We start from the raw sequence: 17,906 nt of genomic DNA on the forward strand, positions 1-17,906 counted from the left end.
AATGTGACACATAAGCTGCACTCACATCTCTTCCTGTGTATCTCAGTCAAGAATTCAAAGTAAGCTAATGCTTTATGGACATTGCAAGAAGGACAAAGGTTCCCCCTGTCAGGTTGTGAAAGAACTAAGGCGATATCTTTTACCATCTTTGTGTAATGTCGATCATGCTCTTACTTGACAGACTGTAGCTTGTATTTATGAAGAAACGAGATACCTGTGTGGCATTTACATACTGAAATGCGGCAAACCACTTAGAAAATATACAGAGGATGCAACAGGAGAAGTATCATTTTTACAATACAAAGAGTGAAAATGGATTTCAGTAACTTGTCTGCCTCATATGCTAAATACAAGGAGTGCTAAAGTTCTAGCTACTCGAGTTGTAATACTAATTTGGTGTAGTAGAGGCACAAATAACAGAGAAAATATTTGTCAGAAAATCACAAACATCTACCCAAGCAGTATAGCAATAACAATTCCATTCTGTCAACAATAACCAGCAACTAGAAAAAATGATCAAGTATCTAAAATAAATTTTAACAAACAATTGTTGGTATACTAAACTTTTGTAACAATTACTTACTTGAATATACCCAGAAGCAGTGCATGAGTCTGCCAGCGAACAGCAGTGGCATTTGTCTCTAAAAGGAATGTCCTTACAAAGCGTGTGAGGAAATCCCTAGAGACCTGAGAGAAAATTGAACTAACGAACACACTACAGAGGTCTTCCTGAAAGCTAGCTTCACTCAGCACACACTCTATTTTCTCAGTTTCCTCTGTTCCTGTTGTGACACCTGTCACTGATGATTCTGTTTCGAAAGGTTCTACTAGTTCCACTGAGGATGAGGAAGGGAGCATCCATGTTGGTGGGCCAGATTCTATAACAATTGAAGGCTGCTGTTCTTCTGATGTAGAAGGACCTTGGTCAGCACCACCAGAGGCATCAGGTGCTGCAGACAAGGAAGGTCCAGGAGCTCCAGCAGATGTGGATGGCCCAGGAGCTACAGATGTAGAAGGACCAGGTAGACCAGTGGCCGGAGTACCAGATGTACCAGAAGCTGATAGTCTGGGAGAGACAGAAGTAGAGGGCCCAGCGGCACCAGAGGTTGATGGTCCAGGAGCGCCGGAGGCAGACAGTCCGACAGAGCTAGGAACTGAAGTGCCTGGGGCACCAGAAGAAGATGGGCCAGGAGCTCTGGAAATTGCAGAGCCAGGAGCTCTGGATGACAATGAGCTGGGGGCCCTAGAAATGAAGGTGCCAGAAGCACCAGGCACAGATGGACCAGGAACTGTCCATGTTGACTGTCCTGGAGCTGTTGGTGCAGACGTTCCGGGAACAGGCCAAAGTGATGAACCTGGGGCTGCCCAAGTGGACGGACCAGGAACTGTCCATGTAGATGGACCTGGGACAGCCCAGTTTGATGGGGGCAAGAGACTTGTAGACAGTGGGCCAGTTATAGTTGACAATGTCACACCTGATGTTGGCTGGGTCCTGGGTGAGGACTGTAATGAATATGATGTACTAGTTCTTAAATAAGTTGTTGGAACAGGCCATGCTCTTGCGGCAACATCTGGGTGCACATTTCTGAATGCAGCCCCTTCTTGGTCTTCCGCAGTGGCTGACTCAAAGGTGCCAGATGAAGGTTGCGTTGTAGTGGGTGGCATCCTTGCTGTGGTCGATACAGCTGTTGGTGCACTCTGCACTGTACTTGTGGCACACACACCTTGTGCAGTGGAGCGTGTTGTTGATGTTGTTGAGTGTCTTTGAAAAATTACAGTAACAGGAACTGAATCAAGAGAAGTAGATGAACTAGATGACAATGATGCATTACCAATTGAGATCCTCGATGTGGGTGGTGATAAGGGTAAACTAGCCGAACTGTAAACAGTGTGTGCACCAAGGGAAATTGCTGAAGGAGCTGCTGTCACGAAAGACAGAGTTCCTGGGGAGGGGTACACAAAGGCTACTGACACAGGGAAAGATGCACTACATGTAGTGGGAAAAGATGGGTTATAATCTGGGAAAGATGCACTACATGTAGTGGGAAAAGGTGGGATATAGTCTCGGAAAGATGCACTACATGTAGAGGGTAAAGGTGGGTTATAACTTGGGAACGATCCACTAGTAGTGGGAAAAGGTAGGTCATAATCTGAGAAAGATGCACTACATGTAGTGGGAAAAGGTGGGTTAGCACTACATGTAGTGGTAAAAGGTGGGATATAATACGGGAACGATGCACTACATACAGTGGGTAAAGGTGGGATATAATTTGGGAACGATGCACTTGTAGTGGGAAAAGGTGGGTTATAATTTGGGAACGATGCACTACTTGACACTGTTCCTGCTGATGACAGGGATGATAAGGATATAGATGATAACAATAGTGATGAACTTGATGGAGTAGTTGAGGGCACGAGGGATGTAGTTGAGGGTGCAGATACTGGTAGAATCGTCAGTGTTGAGGCAGCAGCTGCAGGTCCTGCAGATGTAGCTGCTGGTACTGAAGCTGCTGATGCCACTGATCGAGGTGTCCTTGCACTCTGAACAGATTCCTGGAAGAACACACAGAAACAAGTATGTATGAAAATTTAGAAATGGAAATGAACTAGACAACTATAAACATAAAGTTAGCTAATTATGATATAAGGGAGGGGAGGGGGGATTTGGCTATAAAATAATGAGACTACTGCTGCAAAATATTTTATTTCAAAAACACACTTATTTAGTTACTGTCATCCTCAATATACCCCCTCCTCTATTCCTACAACACTCCATGTGAATTTTCCATTGATGGAAACTGCTGGAAGTCTACCTCTGCAAGCTTCTTTATGACTCTTGCCACTTTTTCTTTCACTGCTTAAATGGACAGAAATCTTGATTCTTTTAATGCAGATCTGACATTGGGGAATAGATGAAAATCACAAAGTGCTAGGTTAGGCAAATAAGGTGGGTCGTCTAACACTGGGATGCTGTATTTCGCCAGAAACCTCTTAACAGACAATGTGGTACGAGCCACTGCGTTATCTTGATGCAGAACCCATGACTTGTTCTTCTGCAATTCAGATGATTTTTCCTTATTTTATTTGGAGTTGAACAAGAATCTCAAACTAGTAATGTTGATTAATAGTTTGACATTCAGGAACCCAGTGAAGATACCCAATTCCATGAAAATAAAAAAATTAAAATCATCATCATCATCATAGCTTCGAATCTTGACTGGTCATTAGAGCTTTTTCTGTTCACAGTGAAGTCGAGTGCTTACAATGCATGGATTGCTGAAAAACTTAGATTTGACATATTTTCATACTTTCCAAGAAATGAAGACTACTTTCAGTGGTATAAAAGGTGATAGTACAAACATCTTCACAAGTTACTTTTTGTTTTATCGTGATAATTTTTGGCACCTGTTTTACACACACTTTTTTCATGTTAAATCAGTTACATAAAATTTGCCTTACACATTCTTTGTCAATTCCTACAGCTACAGCAATTGATCAAATACTCAAAGTGGACTGGAAGGAAATGCGAGAGTTCGAAGTGGTTGCAAGGGGACAGTTTTGTTTCTTGGAAGCAGAAAACAAGCAGATGCTTCAGTTCCAAGAGCAGCCGTAATTCCTCCTTGTTGGATCTAATGCCACGAATGTTCCATTGGAAAAGAGTAATAATGAGGAATGGGGAGGAGGGAACAAATGAAGGGTAGTCACCTCAGTGGCTGCCAAGTACCAGCCTTCGAAAACTCACTGCTACAGGTTGCAGAGACTGGAGGATCCTACAGAGGCGTCAGCATTCTCCCTGCAGATCCCAGGGCAGAAAAAGGGTAGGCGGCGCACACCAGCAAAATGGAGATCTGCTGGGTGAGAGTATTATGCGGCAACACTGTTTAAGACGATCTCTGAGTCGGGGAAGGAGAACATCATTTTTCTTTGATTTCTTACAGCCTTTTCGGCTAGCAGCTGAAGACTCGGATGTTTGTTGGCTAGATGGATGCAAAAAAATCTTCATGGGAATATCCCTTTTCTCCTCTCCGGTCTGCTGGTTGTGTAGCAGGTGATTTTGCCGCTGGCAGTGAAAATTTAGTGATTTGTTGTGCAGCTGGAGGAGGAGGAGGAGGAGGAGGAGGAGGAGGAGGAGGAGACAGGGAAGCTACCGCAATACTGGGCAATTTTACAACTGCAGTGCTGAACTGAAGGTCTCAAGTCTGTGTGGCCATGTCCTTCGTGAAGCAAGGCATGTCATATCGTAAAATGCAGGGCTTTTGACTAGCCAACAACTTGTGAGCAACAGGGTAAGGTCCTTTTTCCTTCACCCGGATCTCCTCGATGTCCCCTCATTGAGATACACAGGACATTCTTGGGATGGTGGTGGTAATGATGATGATGATGATGATGATGATTGGTTTGTGGGGCACGAAACTGCACGGTTATCAGCGCCCGTACAATTTCCTAACCTTTGCTCAGTCCAATCTCGCCACGTTCATGAATGATGATGAAATGATGAGGACAACACAAACACCCAGTCATCTCGAGGCACATGAAAATCCCTGACCCCGCCGGGAATCGAACCCGAGACCCCATGCTTGAGAAGCAAGAACATGACCATGAGACCGCGAGCTGTGGACCTCGGGATGAGGCTGCATGGTCCCCATTGCAATTGATCCAGTAGGGCGGAGGAGGCGGGCTATCACCCTCATGAGCATCCCTACCACAAGTAACACATTTGGCCGAATTTTTGCAGGGCATGCAAGTGTGGCTGAAATGTTGGTACTGGTAACAACTCACTGGGTTTGAAATGTTCAGTCAGACCGTGATGACTTCATAGCCTGCTTTGATCTTCAATGGAAGCATTACGTGATCAAACGTGAGAAAAAGAGTGCTTGTAGGCACTAAGGTAGCATAAACCTTTTCCATTAGCTGATGAACTGCAGTGATGCTCTCATCAGAGAGGTAAATTTGGATTTCTCCCTCAATCAGACCATCAAGCAGCTCAGCGTAAATAACACCATGTGAAGAATTCAGTGTTTGACTGGCCTCAACATGAATAGGATGCCTGTGGAGGACCAAAGCTGTAAGCAGTTGTTGGGCTTGAAAAACCACAACTGGTCTTCGGAAGCTAAGTCCCATTATGTAAACGAGAGCAGAATTTCACAGGGCCTGCAACTGCATCAACACCTTTCAGAATACTAAATGAATTAACCACAGCAAAGGACTGACCTCCTCCAGTATGTGATACAACAAGGAACCGAGGTGCAGCTGGGAGATTCTTTGAATCTTTAGCATCATTCCATTTACGTTAATTAGACATAGACTGAGATGGTGATTGGCTCACTGTGAAAAAATCCTCCACGATTGCCAGTGTCTCCAATGGCTCGCTATCCCCTCCACAGGAGGGCCACCTGTCTTAGGTGATTGTTCATACCTCAGGTCACATCTCTCGAACTCTTGACAGAGGCACCAACTGACAATTAGGGAAGGTAACAACACTCGTGCAGTCACACCTCACTGTGCCTGGGCTGTACCAGGCGGTATGTGCGAAACTTACCTGTCAACCTGTGGCTGGGAATTATGCATTACCCAGTCACCTGCTGTGTGTCAAACACATGGGCTGGCATTCAGGAGCACACAAGGAGGAAGAAGAAATGTAGGGAGACCTCAAATGCCAAAGCAGAGAAAGGGTAGGAGGTGTAGAACAAAGAAACAGATGAGGGGCTGTTCTGATGTCAGGCCATTAAAACTTCAGAACAAATTACCAAAAATATACCATACATGTTGCTCAAGGGAGGGGGAAAAGGAATGGTAGCCAAGCAAGAACTCACCCAAGAGTGGTGAGGCCCATAGGAGGGAGGTTGTGATCAAGTTCATCTCACATTCAACATAAAGTGCGTTAAATCTATTCAAAAGCATTGTTGATGCAAGTTCGTGGTTCTAGTAAGTGTAACAGCAAAGGTAGTTAAAACACACAATATTTCATTGGTAGTTAAAACACACAATATTTCATCAGATACTAGACAGAACAACATTTAGCATTCTTGACATTCAGGAATATGAAGCACTTCAAGCTTGTGACAGTAACCTGCAATGAACTTTGTGGAATCTAGAGTAGCACTGCAACTTGTGAGAGGTAAAGCAGCACCAGTTTCTCTTTAAAAAAACCTCAGCATTAACAGATTGCAATCGACAACTTGAAATCTTTCAGCGATGTCATAAACAGTATTGCCATTTCCTCTGGGCATTATCACCTCAACTGCTCCTGAATCACACTACTCCGATTTCTACCAATTCTAGCAAACCACCCAGTAGTTAAATATAATAGTAGTGGATAATATAAAAGGAATCAAATTTTCAATAAATAGCATTATTTGTAAAATGCCTGTTTACTTACTTATGTCTCAGCTATAAATGTGAAACAATGGAAAGTCTGGGATGGAATGACAATAATATGGAAAGGATAAATTGTTACTCACCCCATACAGGATGCGTTGAGTTGCAGACAGACACAATGAAAAGACTGCTAAACATTCACACTTTTGGAGAAAAAAGTGGTCCTTCCGAAATAACACATATGCATGCGCAAGCGCACGTGCACACATCTGCTGTCTGCAGCCACTACAATCCAAATGTGGGCTGCGCCTACATCTGATGTGTGCAGCAATCTGATGTAGGTGGTGGGGTAAGGAGGCGGCAGGGGCTGGGGAGTGGGCAGGATAGCAGGGTAGAGGTGGAGGAACATGATGTGCTGTTTGTGGAAGTGTGCAGGAACGTGGTGGGGACAGGATAGGGCTTCTAGTTCTGGAGAATGTGCTGGGAGGGGCGATGAAAGCTACAGAGAAGGGGAAAAGACTGACAATGTGTTGGTCTAACAGAAGGCGTGGGTAGTGTTGGAATGGGAGCAGGGAAGGGGTTAGATAGATGTAGGACAGGGAACCCTGGTGGAGAATGTGGTTCAGTTGCTCTGGTCCTGGTTGGTACTGAGTCACGAGGGGAGTGCTCCTTTGTGGTTGAACTATGGGTATGTGGGGGGTGGTGATGGTGGTGGTGGTGGTGGTGGTGGTGGTTGTGGTGGTGGTGGCAGGTTACTGGAGAGACAAGACATAGGAGATCCTCTTTCTGAACCAAGTTGGAAGGGTACTTTCAGTCTGTGAAGGTGTCAGTGAAACCCTCGGTATATTTGGAGAGGGACTGCTCATCACTACAGGTGCAATGACCATGGGTGACTAGACTGAATGGAAGGGACTTCACTGTATGAAATGGGTGGCAGCTGTCAGAATGGAATTATTGTTGATGGCTGGTAGGTCTTATGTGGACGGAGGTACTGGTGCACCCATCCTTGAGGTGGAAGCAGACATCGAGGAAGGTGGCTTTTCAGGTTGAGGAGGATCAGATGAAGCAAATGACAGAGAAGGTGTTGAGATTCTGGTGAAATGTGGATAGTGTGTCCTCACCCTCGGCCTAGATCACAAAGGTGTCACAAATTAATTTGATCCAGGTGACAGGTCTGGGATTCTGGGTGGTTAGGAAGGATTCCTCTAGATAGCCCAGGAATAGATTGGCATAGGATGGAGCCTGGTGGATGCCCATTGCTGTACCATAGGTTTCTTTGTAGGTGATGCCTTTAAAGGAGAGGTAATTCTGGGTGAGGATACAGTTGATTATTGTGACCAGAAAGGAGGTTGTACGTTTGGAATCAGCTGGGTGTTAGGAAAGGTAGTTTTCAATAGTGGCAAGGCCAGGGCCATTTAGGATGTTAGTGCAGAGGGAGAAGGCATTGACAGTGATGAGCAAGGCATTAGATGGTAAAGGAACAGAAACTGTGGAGAGCTGGTGGAGGAAATGACTTGTATCTTTTATACAATAGGGTAGGTTATGGGTATCAGGCTGAAGGTATTGGTCCACAAGAGCGCAGAGAACCTAAGTGGGGGCACAGTAACCAGGCACAATAGGGGCCTTACCAAACCACCCACCACAGGTTGCTGCACATGTCAGGCGCAGGCACAGGCACAGTCCTCAGTTGGGCCCCAACAGCTGGAGACAGTAGCCGCCTACTCAATGTTGAGAGTATCAGTTTATCCTTTCCATATTGTAAATATAAATTACAAATTTTCCCTGAAACTCTCTGACTGTACTATTGTACACTGTGTGCTATATAATTAGCATCTACATCTAGAGGAAGGGCAAAAAAAAAGTGGCCTCGACGAGTCGATATAATTGGACGTGAATGTATGCATATATACCAAACTCAATGATTCACACACACTTGTGTCCTGAGAGTGTCCCACAACATTTTATACAAGAGGGTAGGTTATGGGTATCAGGCTGAAGGTATTGGTCCACAAGAGCACAGAGAACCTAAGTGGGGGCACAGTAACCACGCACAATAGGGGCCTTACCAAACCACCCACCACAGGTTGCTGCACATCTTCTTATCCACTCCTAGTCCTTACCTAATTCCCTTTCCCAACCCAAGGTGTGATGCGATCCGTGACAAGGGGTGCGTGGCACGTGGGAAGATGTGTTGCAAATGGAGCCTCAGGTATACCAGGCGACCTCCATGAGTAAGTAGCTTTACACCGCGCGGGGTTGCCATGGGGTGGACCATGTAGATCCCCAAATCTCATGGGACCAAGATGGTTATGACAGACGAAAATAAATTAAAGAAAACTGAGACCTCAAACATCAGGGTCAGGACTGACAGAATACACTCCCACTACTGAATCAGGGTCTAGACCTGAGCAAGAGGAACTGGGAAGTTGGACCAGATGGAGATTAAAGCCTTGTCTGGGGCCCAGAGAAGGAAACTTCTCAGGGAACAGAAACAAAAGGAAGGCAAAGAATGGCTTTCTAGACATAAGTGGAGGGAATTAAAAGGGCTTTAGCCCAAGACCCCCCAAGAAAAAACTGTCTCAGGTTGAAGGGGATAAGCAGACCCCCACAACGTCGAAGACAGGTAACAAGAGGATAAGGGAGGAATCTAAAGCCGTTGGCACACAGACCATACATCTGAACACAGAGCGTGCCGAGTTTCAGATATCATAGCGTGGAATAGCATGTTCAGGAGTCTTTCCAAACGTGCAGAGCAATATCTAGCATGTCAGATATTCTGAGCATGTGTCTGAACATTGACCAATGAGATGGCACAACGCCACCTACATCACATGCACTCCATCTCCAGTCAGCACAGAGTTGTGAGGCACCATACTGGCATTCATTTCAAGCCTATACGTATATATGCTGTTTCTGAGCACCAGCAAATTGAGAATCACTCGAAAACCCATTGTTAACAGTGTGATTTGTTGCAATAAAATAATGAGAATCATCAGATTCATGGCAAAAGAATTATTGTAACTTGCGTGCTGTGAGAGTATGCTATATGAAGGAAATGACACACTGAGGATCCACCAAAAATGCATTGTTCTTGGTACAAGTTGTTATAATTAAATTTCAATTAGTAACATAACTATGATTAAAGCTTTTAGCAAGTGGCAACATGCTAGGATTGGCTACCGACACTGTTATGTTGATTTACCATAGTGCGTAGCGTCACTGACCCACATGAAGATGCACGACAGGGCGGTGGCTCGCGTCTCGCCACGTCAAACTTTTTTTTCCCTAACATTTGCATTTTTATTAGGTTCTGATGCTTCATTATTAGTTTAATATAAGTATATACTATAATATTTGATGTTATGTAAATATAAGTTGAGGGGGCCTTTAGTAACACAACCTTTGAATCTATGGTTAGGGCAGCAGAGGTGCATAACCTAGGGACCACTATATGTAGGTGGCCTAGGGCCATGCTTAGTGGAAGGAAGGTAGAGGCCACCATGATGAATGAAAAGATGGTAATTAACATCACTAGAGGTTGTCTACGAGGAGGAGTTTTGTCCCCTTTATTGTGGAATCTAGTGGTGAATGAACTCATTGAGAAACTAAATTCCAGACAATGCTTTTGCCAAGGATATGCAGATGACCTTGCCATAGTAATACTTCGCAAATTTACTGACACAATTAGGAAATTGGCACAAGGTGCACTGGACATTGTGCAAGACTCATGCATTAAACAGGATCTAAGGGTTAATCCTAAGAAGACTGTTGTGGTACCATTCATGAAGAAGCATATCCAACAACCAAGTTGGAATCTAAAGCTCTTCGATGAAACTCTACCTGTGAAGGGGATAGTGAAATATCTAGGGGTAACCTTAGATGAGAAATTAACATGGGCCCCTCACATTAAGAGCATCTGCTCCAATGTGAAAGGTACTCTAGTGAGTATTAGATGGTCTTGTGGCAAAAACTGGGACCTAAGCCATAGAGGTATGCACTGGATATACACAATGGTGGTTAAACCTAGGATCGCCTATGGGGCCGTAGTGTGGTGGAAAAAGGTAAAACAGCAGGTTGCAGCTAAGGAGCTTGCTAAGGTGCAGAGACTAGCCTGCTTAGCCATAACAGGCGGAATTAGCAGCACACCAACTACTGGGATGGAAGCCATGCTGGACATGCCTCCACTGCACCTTTGGGTGAAGATGAAGGCAGGAGCTGGTGCATACAAGCTCAAAACTGGTAAAAGCTGGATCCCATTGGGATATCCAGAATCACACACTAAAATAGTAAGTGAGGTAAATATAGGAATGGCTGGGGAAATGCCGGCCGACTATATAACAACTCCCAACTGCTTCAACAAGCCTTACAATATAATAATTGGAAGTAGGGAGCAGTGGGAATAAAACAGTTCGACACCGCACGGGGAACATTGTCTGGTTCACTGTTGGGTCGAAATCAAACTAAGGCGCTGGGGCCAGAGTGTACGGGGTTCAGCCAAGACTGGAGGGCATCATCTCTCTATGAAAACTGGCCTCAGTATTCCAAGCTGAAATTACTGCAATGTGTGGAGGAGAGTATGCGTAGGTGCTACAAAGAACGTAGCATCTACATATATTCAGACAGCCAGGCAGTCCTGAAAACACTGGCAGCTCCTGCAACACGATCTAAGATTGTTGGAGAATGTCACAGTGCTCTGGTGGAGCTCGGGGGAAGCAATAGGGTAAACCTAGTGTGGGTCCCTGGCCACTCAGGGATCGGTGGCAATGAACAAGCTGACAGATCGGCCAGGATGGGGGCGAAGACTCCATACGTTGGACCAGAACCTGTCCTGACAATCACCAAGGCTCTGATCAAACTAGAACTACGGAACTGGCTTAGAAGTCAGCAGAGAATACTGGACCAAGGTCTATAAACAAAAACATGGTAAAGTAGTGATGCCAAAGCCATGTTTTAAAAGAAGCTCTGTAATCCTGGGCTTGAACAGGAAAGAGATTAAACTCGTGGTTGGATTGATGACCAGCCATGGGAATTTCAAAAAAACACCCACGTACAATGGGTATAAAGGAAGAAGACCCTAAACGTAGGATCTGTGACGAGAGTGAAGAAGCTGCATCACACCTATTCTTCGAATGCACAGCATTGGAGAGCAAGAGACACAGAATTTTCGAGACAACTAGACATGAAGAAATTGTGTCTAAAAAAACTGGTAAAGGGACTCCTTGTACAATTTATAGGCATTGGTTGGCTTTACTAAATAAACAGGAAGTGATATCCACAATCAACTTGGTTTCAGTGTGGGAAGGGGTGGTTTAGACCAAAGCTGTTTTAGCTTCCCTGCCAAAATCAAATCAATCCTACCAAATCAACCCAACACCTGTGTTTCTTTGTACCCCGGACCTCTGTTCACTGGGCCACTTATTTGCCCCATCCTGTACATCTATACTCAGTGAATCACTGTGAAGTGCATGGCAGAGGGTATGTCCCACTGTACCAGTTACTAGGGTTTTTTCCCCTGTTCCATTAACATACGAAGCGTGGGAAGAATGGTTGTTTAAATTGTTCTTAGTGTGCTGTAATTAATCTAATCCTGTCCTTACAGTCCCTAAGGAAGCACACATAGGGTGTAGTTGCATATTCCTGCAGTCATAATTCAAAATTGGTTCTTTAAACTATAAGTAGGTTTTTTAGGGATAGTTTATTTCTGTCTTCAAGAGTCTGCCAGTTAATTTTTTTTCAGCATCTCTGTGACACTCTACCACATATCAAACGAACTGCAACAGTGCACAGGCAACTGTCTTCTTGTGAGATAGTGTGTAGATCCTTCTAAGAGACAAGCATCACAATGTTAACCATGTTTACTGTTTCGTAGAATCTGCAAGTCATCATCTAACTGCTAAAGGTTTTGTTTGCGTCATTCAAGTCAAATGGTAATTGGTATTTAAAGGCATTATGTAGTAAGCTTTTTTTATGGTGTTCACTTTCTTGCTGAACTGCAGTGAAGCCATGTATGCTGGATACTTGCAATACTACCACGTCATAAATTCCATCCCAAAAATTTTCATTCATGATATATGTTTGAGCATGCTTCACTATGTTGCTTTGAGCACTGTCAGGTCCACAACATCGCATAAAAATGCCTGATGACTGACTATACCTTAAATTGGTAGCATTTATGTCTAGCATTCCAGAGATTATTCAGCATACACTAATTACAACAGCTGCAAATAATGCTACACTGGCCGCGCCAAAATCTTGTCATTAAGATTCCTTAAAACTGCTTTATTAAACTGAGCTATTGCACTATCTCCAGTGCGTTAAATATTACTGGAATGCCATACTTCACTAGATGATACGTAATCATGTGCAGGATTTTTGGCAAGTTGTTAACTGCTTGCAAAGGTTAATTTCTAAACATGACTTAGTACATTCCTGGAGCAATAACTAGCTACTGGATTTAATTCATAAAAGAAATTACATACAAATTATAAAATACATCATGTCCTGAAACATACATCAATGGACTGTTATTTACCTTGTCACAAACAAGGCACTGTAGCAGTTGCAATATAGTTGGAGCAACACCTTCATCCAGCAAACAACATGCCTTAATGAGGAATGGTACAAGTTGTGTGTCACGTGCACAGTATGTTTGCCAGTGACCAACACGAGAAGATGCAACTTCGACACATGCCTTCAAATGTTCAACTAGTTCCACCAAAGTATCATAAGGCAGTGTATTGCATCGAGGATATGGAGACTGTGGGTCTAATCCGTGTGAAGAACATACTTGCTGAATCCACTGTAACAAAAAGATACAATATTGATTTTGGAGAAAACTAACTAACAATTCACTTTGTACATTAATCTCTTAATATTTTAAATACTATTGTATATATTAGCTTGGCACATAAGTTCATAACATTTATGTTTTGCATGTTGGGATTCAAGTAGCGACGGGTTTATTTATCGACTGTCTTTTTCTTTGGTAGTTCACTGTTACTATTTCAGTTTGTATACTGTCATTTTCTCATGGAGATAGCGAGTGGAGCTGTGCATGCTAGAAAATAGAGTGAGAAGTAGAGAAATCTGAAGATCTGACATTCTTCTGTTTCAATTCAATAGAGCAGTGACAGCAACAGAGGCAGCCAGAAAAATTTGCGACGTGTATGGATATAATGCCATTAGACAGAGCATGGCAAGAATTTTTTTTCTTTTGTTAACAAGGATAGTTTTGACATTAGTGACTCTACTCGTTCAGGAAGGCCTTTGGGGTTTGATGAAGAGCATTTAAACACATTAATCCACAATGATCCATATCAGTGTATACGAGAACTGGCACATGTGATGAACTGTGATCATTCCCCCATCCATTCTATTTGCATTCTATTTGAATGCAATGGGGAAAGTTTAAAAATCAGGTGTACAAATACTGCACGCTCTGCTCTAAGTCAAAATCACAAAAATTGGGAGGTGGCCATATGGGTTTATCTGCTTGTTTGTTATCAACTGGCTTGTGAACGATACTGATCATTCCTGTCTTGTATCATTACTATAGTTCAATTCTTTTATCTTGGCGGCTCGCGCATGCCCGCCCAGACGCGGGAGATTGCTGCGTTGCCAGTTGCACACGACGCACGCGCCAATAGAAGCAGCGCCATCGTATAGCATAGTTCGCAAGCTTACGTTTAGGGGGGAGCGCGCAGTTCATGAAGTAAAGCCACCACGGCCGCATTAACCCTTTCGCTGCTACAAAGACGTGCTCCCTGCATTCCGCACTGTGTGAGATTTTGTCACTGCACTCCTCGCCTGTGCAGACACATCGTGTTCCAACTGCTTTAACACTCTTATCATTCGATTCCACAAAAACTATTTGGCCTAAAAATTAGATTTCTACACATCTTCTTGACTGATACCTTCCCCCCCATAAATGACTTAATTTTGTTTCGATGTTCAACGTAGTTATTATGCAGCATTAAATATAGTAAACCATTGCACGAAATTTTGAAGAGTTTGCAGAGGTAAAAGTCCATAGAGTATACTTTCCGTATGGTCGACTTTAGTTGCCATAATGTTGAGAATGAAATGTGGACCAGATACCTAAATCTCAAATAAAATTTACTGTATAACAATATCTCATTTAAGTACCACATAGGTGTCGTATGTAATATTGAGAAATATTCCGTCTTTCGCGACTGTAACAGAAGTTTTATTTACACTGAGCACGTTTGGATTTATTTTAAAGCACTTCAATCAATCAAAAGGAAGTAGACAAAATACATTAAACAAAACTGTGGACTTACAAAAACATTAGGACTTGAATATACCGTCTATCAGTGAAGTGCTCTGAGCTATGTCAAATATAATTTTTGTGTATGGCGCACACACAAACATCATTTATTTGCTAAAACACTGATCAGCCAACACAAACGTTGAATATTGTGTTACCGCAGCACAAAACTATGAAAGGTGACTTGGCAATGGAGGAGACAAAATACTGTCCACTGAAGATGCTTCAAAAGAGAGAAATGCGTCTGGTCTAAATAAGTCGCTTATTACAGTTGCAGAAGAGGAATATATTTCAGTACCATTGATAAAACTGCGACTGTGGAACAAAAACAAGAAAGAGAACATAAGTACCATTGTGAATGTGCCATACTTTTCATTAATTGATGTGCTTTAAAATAAAGCCAAACGGGTCCAGTGTAAATAAAACTTTTATTACAGTCGCGAAAGATGGAATATTTCTCAATATTACATATGACACCTATGTGGTACTTAAATGAGATATTGTTATACAGTAAATTTTATATGAAATTTAGGTATCTTGTCCACATTTCATTCTCAACACTGTAGCAACTAAAATCGACCATACGGAAAGTATACGCTATGGACTTCTACCTCTGCAAACACTTCAAAATTTTGTGCAATGGTTTACTACATTAAAATGCTGCATAGTAACTGCATTGAACATCGAAACAAAATTAAGTCCAGAATGAGATTTTCACTCTGCAGCGGAGTGTGCGCCTATATGAAACTTCCTGGCAGATTAAAACTGTGTGCCCGACCGAGACTCGAACTCGGGACCTTTGCCTTTCGCGGGCAAGTGCTCTACCAACTGAGCTACCGAAGCACGACTCACGCCCGGTACTCACAGCTTTACTTCTGCCAGTACCTCGTCTCCTACCTTCCAAACTTTACAGAAGCTCTCCTGCGAAACTTGCAGAACTAGCACTCCTGAAAGAAAGGATATTGCGGAGACATGGCTTAGCCACAGCCTGGGGGATGTTTCCAGAATGAGATTTTCACTCTGCAGCGGAGTGTGCGCCTATATGAAACTTCCTGGCAGATTAAAACTGTGTGCCCGACCGAGACTCGAACTCGGGACCTTTGCCTTTCGCGGGCAAGTGCTCTACCAACTGAGCTACCGAAGCACGACTCACGCCCGGTACTCACAGCTTTACTTCTGCCAGTACCTCGTCTCCTACCTTCCAAACTTTACAGAAGCTCTCCTGCGAAACTTGCAGAACTAGCACTCCTGAAAGAAAGGATATTGCGGAGACATGGCTTAGCCACAGCCTGGGGGATGTTTCCAGAATGAGATTTTCACTCTGCAGCGGAGTGTGCGCCTATATGAAACTTCCTGGCAGATTAAAACTGTGTGCCCGACCGAGACTCGAACTCGGGACCTTTGCCTTTCGCGGGCAAGTGCTCTACCAACTGAGCTACCGAAGCACGACTCACGCCCGGTACTCACAGCTTTACTTCTGCCAGTACCTCGTCTCCTACCTTCCAAACTTTACAGAAGCTCTCCTGCGAAACTTGCAGAACTAGCACTCCTGAAAGAAAGGATATTGCGGAGACATGGCTTAGCCACAGCCTGGGGGATGTTTCCAGAATGAGATTTTCACTCTGCAGCGGAGTGTGCGCCTATATGGTACTGGCAGAAGTAAAGCTGTGAGTACCGGGCGTGAGTCGTGCTTCGGTAGCTCAGTTGGTAGAGCACTTGCCCGCGAAAGGCAAAGGTCCCGAGTTCGAGTCTCGGTCGGGCACACAGTTTTAATCTGCCAGGAAGTTTCAAAATTAAGTCATTTATGGGGGAACGTATCAGTCAAGAAGACATGTAAAAATCAAATTTTTGGGCCAAATAGTTTTTGTGAAATCGAATGATAAGTGTGTCAAAGCAGTGGGAACACCATGTGTCTGCACTGGCGAGCAGTGCAGTGATGACAAAATCGCGCACAGTGCGGAATGCGGGGAGCACGTGTCTGCAGTAGCGAAAGGGTTAATGAAGAGACAAAGCACTAGAAATTTCAAAAAATTGCATTCAAACGAATATAATTCGTGAAGTAAGACACTTTGATATTGTTTTTAAATAATGAAAATATTAAGCAGCACACAAGGTTTGAGCTCAGAACCTTTCACGTAGAAGCCCAACACCTTATCCGTTACGCTAACGCAGCTCGTCTGCCTACAGAACGCCATCAGGTCTCTAACACGTCCCGCAAAATACTGACAAACACTGTTGGTATGACTATGAATTACTCACGTTTCGTCGACATACAATAGGAAATAAACAATTACCGCTGTTCTTTATTGCGAAAAAGCAGTTCGTGAGATTGATACGAACACCTTTCCTTGCTATCGCCTGAATTAGGAGTCTTATTACTTGTTTGGTTAAATTAATTACTAGAATATGAAGCAATTGGTATAAAGAATGCTTTTTCCAAACTTTCTATAAAAGAAAGTCTGCTATCAAGACATTGCTTTTGTTCTATTACTTTATTTATGACTGAACGTATCTAAAACTGAAGACACTCGTCCATGCTCTGGACTGCAGTCGAGGTCTGGCAACGTCGTTCTCTGTTCATTGGCTGACTGTGTTTTGTGACGTCAGATGCACAGAACGAACCTAAACTCGGCCGCCAACATAAATGACGCGCACTTTAGTGAAGAGAAATGGCATCTTTATGGTAACATAAGGAAAACAAAGGGATGGCTGAGCAAAACAGCGACTCTCCGTACAAAGACCTGTGCACATCCACAAAACAATGTAATGCGTCCAGCAGAAACGCACCAGTGTAGTGTACTACAAATTAGTTACCCAATGTGTAACCATCAATGCTGACATTATTGTCAACAATTACCAGGAAGACTGTGTGAAGTGATTCTCCACCACAATACCCCCTGCTTGCATACTGACAAAAAAAACACTATACAAGAGTTGGGTTGGGAAGTCATTCTGCAATCACCTTATTCATTTGATCTTACGCCCTCAGATTTTCACCTCAAAACCGCATGATTTCTACAGTTGTGGAAACAAAAAGTTACTGACTGGTAGTCAGTAGACTGGTAGACTGTTGTAAACAGTGGAGGAGAATATATTACTGACGACTAAAGTCTCCATTACATTTATTTGTTGTGTTTATTAAACTTTTGGAAAAATGCTACATACTTATGCATCAACCCAATAATTCACATCAGAATATAATGTATGCTGTTCACAGTAAAAACCTACATTTAAAAAGTTTTCAGAAATTCTCATTTGTAACACATACCTATCGACTCAAGCGTAACTGCAAAACTGGTTC

The 17,906-nt window shown here is 43.3% G+C and overlaps 1 protein-coding gene across 1 annotated transcript in view; it reads right to left on the minus strand.

Annotated features, from left to right (window-relative positions):
• The window catches only part of LOC124556456 (protein purity of essence), a 443,522-nt gene that overhangs the window by 105,507 nt on the left and 320,109 nt on the right, over positions 1-17,906 (minus strand). The window contains exons 55-56 of the mRNA XM_047130407.1: positions 12,851-13,117; positions 584-2,553 (exon numbers count right to left, since the gene is read on the minus strand). Coding sequence (XP_046986363.1) covers positions 584-2,553; positions 12,851-13,117 — 2,237 coding nt within the window. The remainder of the gene's footprint in view (positions 1-583; positions 2,554-12,850; positions 13,118-17,906) is intronic.

Source organism: Schistocerca americana, chromosome X, assembly GCF_021461395.2.
Source record: "Schistocerca americana isolate TAMUIC-IGC-003095 chromosome X, iqSchAmer2.1, whole genome shotgun sequence".
Classification (NCBI taxonomy): Eukaryota; Metazoa; Arthropoda; class Insecta; order Orthoptera; family Acrididae; genus Schistocerca; species Schistocerca americana.